We start from the raw sequence: 12,764 nt of genomic DNA on the forward strand, positions 1-12,764 counted from the left end.
AAATACTGCAGAATCGTATTTTGCACTTGTACTTTTAATTATATGCTATTCATATCACTATATACCCATATACTGTGCAGCGTTGCAACTACAAAACCATATATTTTGTATTGGGAGGTTTAAGGGATTTTCCAGGGTAATTTTGACTATGTAAAATTTGCCTTACATGCCAACTGCAGAATACAATCCCCATGTAAGATGTAACCCTCTATATGAGGTATTTTTAAATCCCTGCTTATCCCAAAGTGAGCAGAACTGGGACTCATATTCACCCCTCGCCTCCAAACCAGTAACAGGTATAGGATTGTTACTGAATTTTGTGAGAAGAAAAGAGGTGAGACAGAAGGAACTTGTGAGGTTTGACAGAGGAGCAAGGAAATCTGCGGCAGGGCACAGTAGGCCAGGGACGCTGGGTCAGGTAGGGAAGAGGGTGAGAGAGAGTTCCTGGGTGAGACTGTTTGCACTAGTAAATGCAGGGCTCAAAGCCATACTAGCCATGGGGTTGGTAGAGTTTGTAAATAGGAGTAACCCCTACTGGATGGATAATAGCCCTTTTTCCCTAGAGTACCTTCACCTTATAGGAACGTTTACTGTGTATTGTTCCATGTGAATGTTGTAGCATGTGTGTGTGTGCACACACGTGTATTTGTGATGTTGTAGACAGAATAGGAGGAAAGAGTAGCAGTGTGGAAAGAGGAGAAGGCATGAGGATTTAGCATCCAAGGTTTAAGAACAAGGTCTGCCTTTTGTTGTTTTGTGGCTGGGGCAGTATCATTCAATGGCTGAGGGGACCTGAGATATTGGCATGAGAGAGGGAAGGTCACCCTTGTAGCCCCTGTCACCTGCTACCTTAGGAGGCATTCCCTTCCCCTCTTCTCACCCACCCTACCACCCCAAGGCAGAGTTTGTTTAATCAGATGCAGAAAATGTTCTGATTTGGTAGTAAAGAAAGGTAAACAACACATCCCCATGCGGTACTTAAGGTTTTTACCAGGTGCAGTTGAAATTTGTATTCATGGATGTGGGATTTTCACCTGCCCCCTGACCCAGTTTGTTTAGGAGGTTAATAGAATTCCAAGTCACATCTCCCTGGGTTGGAATTTTCTCTACAACTCTTGGTAGTGATGGGGTTCAGGACACACTACCCCACAATATGAAGCCTGGCATTTGTGAAAATTGCAGAAGCAGGAAGGTCATTCTCTTACTTTCCCCCTGCCCTTCTCTCCTGAAGCTAAGGAGTGTCCTTATCTCTGAAGACACAGGGACTCAGAGAGGAGTTTGAACAAACAGGCCTTGCTAAATTCCCTCTTGTTTATTGCCATTAGGTTATATCCCCTTTTTCCAATCATACTTCTATACAACTATCCATCTCTTCATCAAACCTAAGTGTAAAAATACTTAAGTTTACTTGTTTCTTTGGATCTTGATTTCTGAAGCCTCCTGTGTCACATAAAATTTATAAATAAATTTGTTATGCTTTTCTCTTGGTAATATGGCTTTTATTATAGAGGCTCAGCCATGGAAAAATAAATCTTTTCCTCTCCCACAGTAGCTGTTTGTCTTTTGAGCAAGTCTCTTAGCCTCAGTTTCCTCCTTTACATCAGAGATGATACCGACCACCCTGATGCTTTGTGAGGGCTGAAAGGAACAGGATACCTGCAAGCATTTTCCCACAACTTTTGCAGATGACCTGTGAACAAACTGCTAACCGGCGAGAGAGTTTGAATACGAAAAATTCTAATGCTTAATACAACATTTTACTCAAGACTCTGTTACATATGACAAAAACTCAGTTCTAAGAAGCTTATGTAAAAAGCAGAATTTCTTGTTTTATAGAAGCCGGGGAAGACCTGAGGAGTGAAAACGGAAAATCACCACGTATAAGGGATGAGGCAGGTGAGGGCTCCCAGGACAGACAGTCCCAGTGATGTTAGCAACATATTGGCAACAAAAAATTAAACAAGGTCTTAGAACTTAAATCTGATTTCATAATAATATTCTTTATCAATACTTAATTCTAATTTTACATTTTTAGATTTATGTAATTAACATTAGTTACCTATACAGTAAAGATAAGTATATTTCATAATGCTTTTTTTCTGACATTAGTTCTTGTTTGAACACACAAAGCTACACTTTTCTATAAGTAAAAATGAATATGTCAGACTTTCAATTCGGAAACTTGAGTCAAATCAGCAGTCTCTGGGAAGAGGAAAGTTGTAAGGCCTATGTTCTTTCATAATGGCCTAGCCCTTCCACCTCATCTGACATTTTCTTGTGGAAAACATCTGGTTTAAATAAACACTAACAGCAACCTTGATCATCAGAAACTAGAATGCAGAAATCACGAACAATGTATAGTAGGTTAAAGGGATGCCAAAAAGCAGTATGCAAAGAGGAGTCAACAGCAAATTTATTTTATATGTAAATTTCACCATTTTGGTGCTTGTCTTCTAACTGCCTTACACTTTTCTCTTCTGGGAATGGCCAAGGCCCCCAAAACACAAAAATGAACTATCATCCCACTTTGCCAGACTCTTGAGATGGCTCTGTAAACATACCCTCTAATCTATGGTCCTTCCTTCCCACTTCCTCAGAATTCACTGAAAACAATAGAGCTCTAGGAACTCCTATTGCTTAAAACAGGGGTGAGGATCGTGTTTATTCAGGACTATGGCTGTTAAATTAGCAGGACTGTTTTGACTAGCTGGTACTCAGGGGTAGGGTTGTCATGTTGGTCAACATGCCTATCCCATTTGGGACTACTCTAAAGGAAATAGGAATGCCTAAAAAGTTTCTAGACTTCTAAGAATTCTATGACTGGGGTTAGGGATGACTTATAGGCAGGAATGGAGCCAGACTCCTGACGGTATCCAAGGTTTATAAGCTTGGTGATGGAATTTACCAGAGTAGAAGAGAAAGTTTTCTGAGTAGCTAGTGTTTTGAATGGCCTGGGGTTTGTGACAAGATTTGGGGTAAGCCAGTGAGAGATGCTTTGGAGTTATCTGGGACCTCATTTATTTTGGTGGAATGCCAGAAGTACAGGAGGCATCTCCTAGGGTATTTAGTTTTTTAGAGGCTAGGAAAGGTAGTAAAGGTAAAGTAGATACAAATTTGTTACTATGACTTTTATGGAGCCTTGAGATAGTTATACGGAGTAGGACGTTGAGCAGGGATTATTTTAATCGGAAAAGAGATTAGTAGAAACTCATTTAGGGGGATTAGAGAGTGCTGAATGAGATGTCAGAAGCTTTTAGGATCTAAGAAAAGTGGATGGCAGAGAGTGAGAGAGAGGGGTCAGCATTGTGTTTAATTTCCTTCTTCACCATTTCTCATCTGCCTTTCCTGGATATTACCTATTCCAAACTAAAGGGAAATGCATGGAGGCTGCATTGTGTAGTAGAAAAACATGGAATAGGGAACTGTGCCTCTGAAATAGCGTATAATACTTCCCATAGGGTTTAATGTGAAATAAATGGTATAATCTAGGTCAAGTGGCTTAGGTAGAATACTGATCAAGTGACCAGATGTCTTGGAATGAGTAGGATAATCTTAGATTTTGGCTTCCTATCCTGTATCCAATTCACTTTACCATTAGGGCTTACTATTACCTTGATGTCTGGAGTGAATAGACCCTTACCAACCTATGATAAACATTTATCAGTAGTTCAGACAGAATTCTTAAACTGGATTCAGAGCTAGAATTATAATAGCAGAGTTACTGTATGTTTCAGACAGTGATTTGGCCTTAGTAAAGTTTGGTCTCTTAAGATTTATTACTCATTTATGGCTAAGTATATCACAAATAAATGTTAGGTCCCCTAGAGTATTCAGCAATCATTTCCTCAGGATCTAAGGCGTACCAAGTGCTATGCTCAAAATGAATGGGACATGGTTCTTGTTTTTAAGATGCTCCCAGACCAGTGGGGCAGACTGGTATAAAAATAACTGACTGTCGGCCAGGCGCGGTGGCTCACACCTGTAATCCTAGCACTTTGGGAGGCTGAGGCAGGTGGAACACCTGAGGTCAGGAGTTCAAGACCAGCCTGGCCAATACAGTAAAACCCCATTTCTACTAAAAATACAAAAATTAGCTGGGCGTGGTGGCACGTGCCTGTAATCCCAGCTACTCGGGAGGCTGAGGCAGGAGAATCACTTGAACCCAGGAGGCGGAGGTTGCAATGAGCCGAGATCGCATACCACTGCACTCCTGCCTGGGCAACAGAGTGAGACTCTGTCTCAAAAAATAAAAAATAAAAATAACATAACTAAATGTATAATATAATAATATGATAAATGCTATTCTGTTGGTATGAATCAAGTAGCACAGAGGAAGAAAACAATTCACTCTAGTAGATGGTTGGCATTTTGAGAGAGAGATAAATATAATTGTGCTCATTTATAACATGAATTATAAATGTAGCCGTGTTGGAAATGCACATTTAATAAGATGTAGCACTATTAAATTGGATTAAGTGCATGCACTGGGTTTATAGATGGATGTTCCCATCAAATTTGTTCTTTATTTGTATCCCTACCCCTGAGCAGTCCTTGCCTGGCAAGTGATTGGTGTTTGCACTGTTGGGGGCAGGCTTTAGGTTCCTGTTTGGGCACCAGGAACTGTAGGGTTAGAAGAAGTAATGTCTTTTTCTCACCTATTGCAAGGTTCATTACTGAACCCTATAGCAAAGGCAGAGTAACAAGCAAAAAGCATAACAAATTTATTTAACAGAGTTTTATGTGACACTGAAGCCCTTAGAAATGACCCAAAGACCCAGGGAAAACTGTGTATTTATATGGCTAGTCATACAGAAGTGTGATTGGAGGACCACAGAGTATGATCTAATGGTAATCAACTAGGGAGAACTTTGCAAGGCCTGTTTGTTTGGATGGCTTCCAAGTATAGGGTAGGACCCCTCTGGAATGAAGATCTTTTTTTTTTTTTTTTTTTTTGATTATTACAAAAGTTTATTTAACAAAAAGTCTAATATGAAAATGTACATGACCTAATTTTTACATCAGGCCCTATGGAGAGAGGACGTGGGTTTCTTTGCTGAACAGCCATTATTTATACTCGTTCCAAGGCTTCTAACATCATGATACTATTTCCTCATATTACCACCATTCCAATATTGTTCTGTTGTCCGCTAGTCGCCATCTCCACACATTCATCTATCACGAGGTTCATAAAGGGATCAAATCCCTGCAATATTCCTTGGACATGTCTGCCACCATTTAATTTCAATGATAACTTCTTGTGCATAAATTTTTTCAACTCGGGAGGGTGAGCTTTGCTCATGGTGTATACTCCGCGGGCTCACAGATCTGGAATGAAGATCTTAAGACCTACTTTTAGGGAAGGTAGGTCAGAAAATTATTTTATGGCCTGCTTCAGAGGGAAAGGCAAGAGAAGGTCAGAGAGTGACCTTCCTGCTTCTGTGGTTTTCCAATGTCCTTTAGCTTAAAATGCTTGGTATGCCAGGGTGCCATATTTAGGGGTATCCTGTTCTGAGTCCCAACATTTCCCTGGAAGGGCGATGGCTTTTTGAGCTAAGCAAAGTTATCACAGGGAATGAGGTACAAATGAATAGAGGACAGACTATGAGATCAAATTCTGACTCTACTACTTAAGAGCTGAGTGTCTTTTGACAAATTACATGTATTCCTGGTGACTCTGACATCTCTATAAAATAGGGATGATAGTAGTACCAGCCTTACAAGGCTGTGCCTCAAATGTATAATAAATATGAAAACACTTTGTAAAGTGCTGTAAAAATATATAAACATTATTGTTTTATCAAAAATATCAGCACACCAATTATTTATGTAGTTCTATACATTACGCAAAAAGTTACAGAGATGTAGGGCTCATCTTCTAGGAAAACAGAATCAGAATTCCGAATCAGCTCTAAAGTCGGAGACCAAACCTTGAGCTCTCTCTAGGTGCTGTTTCTCCTGAAAAGTTGACTTGTAAGTCTAACCCAGTGCATTGCCTCTGATGGCCTGGTGTTCTTCAGATAGGTAAAAAGCAACTTGAAAAGGGGAAGAGTATTGTGCTTTCCGCAAAGACAATACTTTTTTTGCTTTTTGGAAATTCTTGCTCTTTTGGTTTTGAGCTCTGAAGTTGAACAATCCAGCTGATTCAAATCCCCAGAGTAGCCCTAATAATAGGAAAACCATGACAACCGCAGATATTAAAAACATACCTCAATTTGCACAACTGGGGTAAGACAAATACGTATGGTATTATATGAAAAAAATTCCTTTATGCAAATCTAGAAACATACTTTAATGTCATTGCATTTAACATCAAAGAGATGATGTCAAAGAGAACATGTTTACCACTGGGAGATTCAAATGAAAGAATTAGTCTTCTAGAATTCTTTCAAATGAAAGAATTTGTGTGTAAGGTTTGATTGGTTATTTGGCAAACACTAATATTAATAAAAAGACCAGTACTTCTAGATATGGGCCACTTTGTAGAGGGATTATGCCAGAACTCCCATAGTATGTATAGAGACCCTTGAAGGACAGTCCTCAAACCCGTAAGGGAACTTATTTTCAAAATATTTTGCTTATGGGCCCATAACTTCATTTTGTGTCTCTCTAGCTGACAATAGAGGATTATAATCTATTGGGTTGATATATCTGAGTTAACATCAGATTAATCATATCACTTTGTGTATGGATATCATATAAAAATGTTAGTGGCTGCTGTTTTCACCATGCTCTGTCATAATTAAACAATTTATTTCACGCTGAAGCTTCCCTGTCCTGATTCTGGGATTGTCAGTTTTATGGTTCTCATTTTACACAGATAAAACCAAAGTTTTCAGATGTCAAATAATGTGCTGCAGACTTCCATGCAGTTCTCAGCTGCAGTTATAAATCACTGTTGTTTTAAGTAAGTGACCTAAATGCCATTTTTATTAGAAATAGAGTTGCTAGGAGAGACTAACATAAAGCCTCTGATGGAGTTCTAACATTTCTCCTTGAGCAGCAGGAAGAGAATTGCATTTCCTGCTGGCTAGAGAAGCCAGGTCAATTTTGTCCTACCATTCTGGGAACTGTCACTTCGGACACCTAACATATCCAGGTCCTGCTTATTTTTCTTGAATGAGCTATTAAAATGCATATATGTGTGCACATACACCCATACATACACATCATGCAGCCATTTGCCTCTGTGTATACATATATATCATTGTGTAGATTGCACTTTTTCAGAAAAGACAACTGATCACCAGCACGTCACTCTCACTTCCTCCCATGTACATTTTGTATCTTCCCCACAGGGAAGTGAAACTGGTGGTGGGTTGGAAGAGATTGAATTTGCTGAAGTGGATTCTGCCAAGTGGCTGTTTGTGGATGACCTTTGTCTTATTGGGGGTAATAGTGGGAGTTACGGATTCCTGGCAAAATGTTTGTTCACATCTCATCACAATTAGAATCATAAACTATGGGCTTTGTGGATTTGTTCACCTGAGATAGTGATGAACTAGGAATCAAAAGATCTGGGTTTTAGCGCTCTCTCTAAATATCTACATATATGTGAAGATAGCTGTGTGTACCACTGTGGATATTTTCCCTCTTTTGTCTTATCTTCTGCATGAGACTTTCAAATCCTCAAAGGCACAGAGCATCTTTAATTTACACAGCATTCACTTTTTCATCTTTGTTTGTTCCTAGACTGCATTTAGTAGAGATGTAATAAGTACTTACTGACTGATAGAATGAGACCACATCCTGCCTTAGATGAACTGGAATTCTGTTTGAAAGTGTTTCCAACCAGAAATATTCTGCTTTGGTGCCACTGCTACTGTTCAGATTCAACTGTAGCAGCCACAGTGTGATCAGACACCTTCTCCCCTCAGGCGCCACCCTTGGCCACGCTGAGAAGACGGGCCACCCTGCCAGCATGTCTTTGGGGCCCAGTGTTTCTGTCTCTCTGCTTCTCCCAACCCTCAGTGGCCTGAAGAAGAAGAGCTTTGGTGTATAATTTCTTTCCCCCCCACCAGCCAAGAGGGACTGAGCACTCATGAATATTTTAAGCGTGTTACAAAGAACACAAAAGCTGTGCCTTCGTGGGAGGATTAAATGTTGGTGTTTGACTCCTCACAATCAGCACATTTTAAAACATAAACCAGATCATGTCAGTCTCCTGCTTCAGAGCCACCAGTGGTCTCCCACACTCTTGCAACCAAACCCAAGGCTGGGTGCCAGCCTCCAAGGCACTGCCTGGCTCAGCCCTGCCCACTGCTCTGACCACCTCTTGTAGTAACTCCAGCCATGCTGATCTACTCTGGGTTCCCAGGGCATCGTAAGCATCTTTCTCTTTAGGACCTTTCTACTCATCTCCCCTGCCTGGGACTCTGCCCTGAACTCTGTGCTACCCCAGGATCGTCACTCAGATCTCAGCCTGAATGTCCTGTCTCAGACAGGACTCCCCTGACTGTCCTGTCGGTATCTATACCCAATATTTTATTTCCTCACATCACTCATCATATCTGAAACTGCCTTGCTCATTTCCTGGTTTTCTTGTTTACTGTTGGACCCTGACTAGGGGTTCTCACTCTACAAGGGCAGAAAGAGGTTGTCTTAGTCCTGTTCTCCGTTGTTACCCAGAAGCTGGAACAACGCCTGTTCCCCAGTGGTTGCTCAGTAAACATATGTGGACTCAATGAGGGATTGAATTGGAAGTTATTTACCTCTCTCCTGGCTTTTGCTTCCCTCTCTTCCTTTGTCTCTCTTTGGTGGAATCTGTACCATGAAAAGGGCTGTTGTCCAGTAGTGGAACACAGGCCTTGGATTGAGGTCCTGGTTGACTCACTTGATCTGAAGCTTCTGGTCATGCACAACTGCTAATTGGAAACAGCTACTATAGAACCACTCTCTTTTTCCAAAGGGTCAACAAGGAAATCAAAAATAGAAATAAATTTCAGATAGTCATGTAATACTTTACTAATACTAACCCTAGGAATAACTTTGCGATAACTTTGCAACCTTAACTTCCATTATTCTCACTAGGCAGTTCTGCTTCTTCAATTCCTTTAGTTTGTTACATGCCCTGCGATCCAGCCCAAAACAGGAGAAGCGCTATAGAATATATGTTGCTGTATCCTCAGATATGGCCAATAAAATTTGTTTGTGACCTGTAAGGAGCAGATGGTTCACTGAAGGCCATTCATAGAGGAGGCAAAGCACCAAAATTCAGTGTCTAGCCTTAATTTTTCCTTATTAGAAAGTCTGGAATAGAGGGATACATTTTCAGGATCTTTCCTAATAGAGGAGTTCTTTTTTTATTTGGATGAAGAGATTATTTCTGTAATTTCCCACAATCTTAGGCTGAACTCTCCAAGTAATGAACTTTTACTCAGAATAGTCTAGGCTTTGTGTACTCGTGGAAAGTGTAATATAGCTTGCCTTGTTGGTTTTTCTGGAGATAGCACGTTTGGGTCACAGGGGTTCAGCCAGTCTTTGGCTGTTATGCAGTGTAATTTTATGGGAATAGTTTTATAATGTTAACATCTGTAGACTGAGAGCTTGATGAAGACATCACCCAGATTGCCTGGGAAAGGCTACTGACCTTGGGAGCTAATTCTTGATAGGTAAAATATTTAGCTCTCTCTCTCTCTCTTTTTTTTCTTTGCCTAGATACAGCTACCAACCTTACCATTTCCATCTTTTATGGCAGATGAGCTATGTGTGTATTTTTTTTTTATCTCCTTGCAGTATGCATTTTTGCAAGTTAGGGGACAAAGCCCAGGCCCTTGGCTTTTTAACTTTTCTGCTTCCTTCATATTTGTACATGAGATAAGATGTTAAAGGATTTCTCTTTACAAATTTCTGTTGAAGAGATATAGAACTGACTGGATATTCATATGCGTGCTGTCCTCTGCTTCGTTAACTCTATGTTCATATTTCTTTTTCCCATGAAGCCTCTGCCGCCCACTTTGTTTAAAATTGCAACCTATTCCCACACCTTAAGCTAAATCTCCCTTACCCTAGTTTGTTTCCCATAGTAATGATCACTTTCTGACATAGTGCATCATTTGTCATTTATTACGTTTATTGTCTGCCTCCCACCACTAGAATGTGAACTACAGGAAAGGATTTCTGTCTGTTTTATTCACATTGTATCCCAATTGCCTACAGCAGTGCTTGGTGCATAGTAAGGCTTTGATAAATATTTATTAATTGAACTCACTGACATCCCAGTGAAAAGACAGATACTGTAGTGTAGTGATGAAAAGCTTGGGCTTTGGAGTAAAACGAGCCTGGGTTTGAATCCCAGCTTTGCTGCTTACCAGCTGTGTGTCTTTAGAAAGTGATTTAACCTCTCTGAGACTCATTTTTCTCATCTATAAAATGAATATTATAGCACCTTGAAAGTGTGTTGTGAAGATAAAAAAAAAAAAAAAGATAAATAGGCAATACAGCATGGTAGGTAAGAAGCAAGGCTTTATCGTCCAATGGATATTGGTTCTGGGCTTTAACTTCAAGTTATGGCTCTCCCATTACCTTATACAATTTTTATAAGCCCTCTAAGCTCATTTTCTTTACCTGTCCAATGGATATAAAATACTATGGCCTGCCTCACAGGAGAATGGCCAGGATTAAAGGAGGTAATCTCTGCGTAGTGCTTAGCAGACTGATCAACTCATAACAAGAGACTAACTAATTGAAGATGACGATGATGATAATGTTTGAAAGGTGCTTAGCTTTATTGCTCACACATCATAGTAATTGCTCAATAAATGGTAGCCTTGATAATAAATGAAGGACAACTTTATTAGAACTCTGGGAACCTCCTAAATTTACCATTTTCCTTGTGTTCTCCTTTCTCCAGGGGGAAGTAAGGCAAATGCTTGAAATTATCTTTGTGAGATACTTGTTTCAACTCGAAAATGAAACAGCAAGCAATTTTTATGTGCCACACTTTTTGCCCTGTCACCGACAGTTCTGTTATGATTTCAGAACTTAATTTCTAATTTTTGGATGCAGTTGCACAGAGCCATTTCTTCACCAGGTGATCACTGTGGGGGCTTAATATAACTCGAGCATTTGCTCAGCTGGTTTGGAGCTAATGGAATTGGCTGTAGTGGCTGTAGTTAGGGGAGATTATTATGTCTCAAGGGTTTCATTGCCTTCCACTTCCTTCTGCAGACTTGTAGTAAAAGACAAGAGATGCCTCTTCCTGGCTCTACTTCTCATTTGCTGTGTGAGTCTCAGCAAGACACTTCACTGCTGCTGAGAACCACACCCACTAAGTGGACAACCCAGTTGTGAATCCTTGCTCCATTCTGCTGTATGACCCTGACCAAATTATTCAATATTGCCATATCTTATTTTCCACCTTTGTAAATAAATAAATATATATGACAAATAGAATGATCCTATACCATAGGGCTTTGTGAAGATTAAATGAGATACTACATTTAAAGAGCACTTTGGAAGTACTCAATAATACTTATTATTATGTTTTCTTTATAAAAAAATTGAAATGTTCTATTACCATGGTATTTTAAGTTTATAAACACTTTATATATATATATATATATTTTTTTTTTTTTCTTTTGAGATGGAGTCTCTCTCTGTCACCCAGGCTGTAGTGCAGTGGCATGATCTCGGCTTACTGCAGGCTCCGCCTCCCAGGTTCACACCATTCTCCTGCCTCAGCCTCCCCAGTAGCTGGGACTACAGGCGCCCGCCACCTTGCCTAGCTTTTTTTTTGTATTTTTAGTAGAGACGGGGTTTCACCATGTTAGCCAGGATGGTCTCGATCTCCTGACCTCGTGATCCGCCCGCCTCGGCCTCCCAAAGTGCTGGGATTACAGGCGTGAGCCACTGCGCCCGGCCCAACACTTTCTATATTTTAAAAGTTCTAGAACTTCAGCTTCTGCCCATGATGTCCTGTGGGGTCCTGAAAGCAACTGTTGAAGAATATCTTTGCTTGAAAGAGCCACGAGTGACCACTGTGTCTTCCTAAAAGTGGTCAGACACAATTGTCTCTCAATTATTTAGTGTAATGTAGGGAAATAACTGAGATTACCTGGTGGTTATGATTTTGCTTAAGGTAGCGTGATGAGGACACTAAGGTTAGGGCAGCTCCTGAGCAGGAGGAGGCTGCTATCCAGAGTCAGGAAGTCTCCCAAGGTGTTTTTTGCCTGATGATCAGCTTTTGGCCAAAAGCCTATTACTCTCAGGTGAACCTGGCCCTGTTCTTGGTCCCAAAGCTCCCGGACCAGGCTGAGCTATAGAAATAGAATGCCAAATTATTGATCCTACAGTGCAAAATTAAGCTGTTCTGTGCACTGGATAGGCTTGCCTAAGTTCCCCTTTAAGGCAAATTAAGTGACAAATCAAATTATTGGACAGTTGCTTGGTAAGTAGATAATTGATATGAGGGGAGTTAAGTGATTCAGATGCTTATGTTATCAGGCCCTGTTAGCCTGCTGTTCCACCTCCACAGTGCAGATCTGTCTGTTAGATGACCACTTGAGTGGTCACACAGGGCTTCCTGGTGACCCTGGTTAGGTTTGGAAAAAGCACTGCCATCATTTTTCTTTTTTTTCTTAGAGATGTGCTCTCACTCTGTCATACAGAGCTGGAGTATAGTGGTGCAATTATAGCTCACTGCAGCCTTGAACTCCTGGGCTCAAGCGATCCTCTCCCATCAGCATCCTGAGTAGTTGGGATTACTGGTGTGAGCCTCCATGCCAGGCTATACTTTATATATAATTTTTTAGCTGACGGACTTCCTC

At 40.5% G+C, this 12,764-nt stretch overlaps 2 protein-coding genes across 19 annotated transcripts in view; one reads left to right on the plus strand and one right to left on the minus strand.

Annotated features, from left to right (window-relative positions):
* The window catches only part of RAD51B (RAD51 paralog B), a 799,436-nt gene that overhangs the window by 446,066 nt on the left and 340,606 nt on the right, over positions 1-12,764 (plus strand). The gene's annotated exons all lie outside the window — the stretch shown is intronic.
* LOC112128764 (small nuclear ribonucleoprotein G-like) lies at positions 5,036-5,320 on the minus strand. Its single transcript, XM_054530780.2, has one exon. The coding sequence runs from the start codon at positions 5,297-5,299 to the stop codon at positions 5,111-5,113; it is 189 nt and encodes a 62-aa protein (XP_054386755.2). The 5' UTR covers positions 5,300-5,320; the 3' UTR covers positions 5,036-5,110.

The sequence above is a fragment of the Pongo abelii genome, chromosome 15 (assembly GCF_028885655.2).
Source record: "Pongo abelii isolate AG06213 chromosome 15, NHGRI_mPonAbe1-v2.0_pri, whole genome shotgun sequence".
In the NCBI taxonomy this organism is placed as follows: Eukaryota; Metazoa; Chordata; class Mammalia; order Primates; family Hominidae; genus Pongo; species Pongo abelii.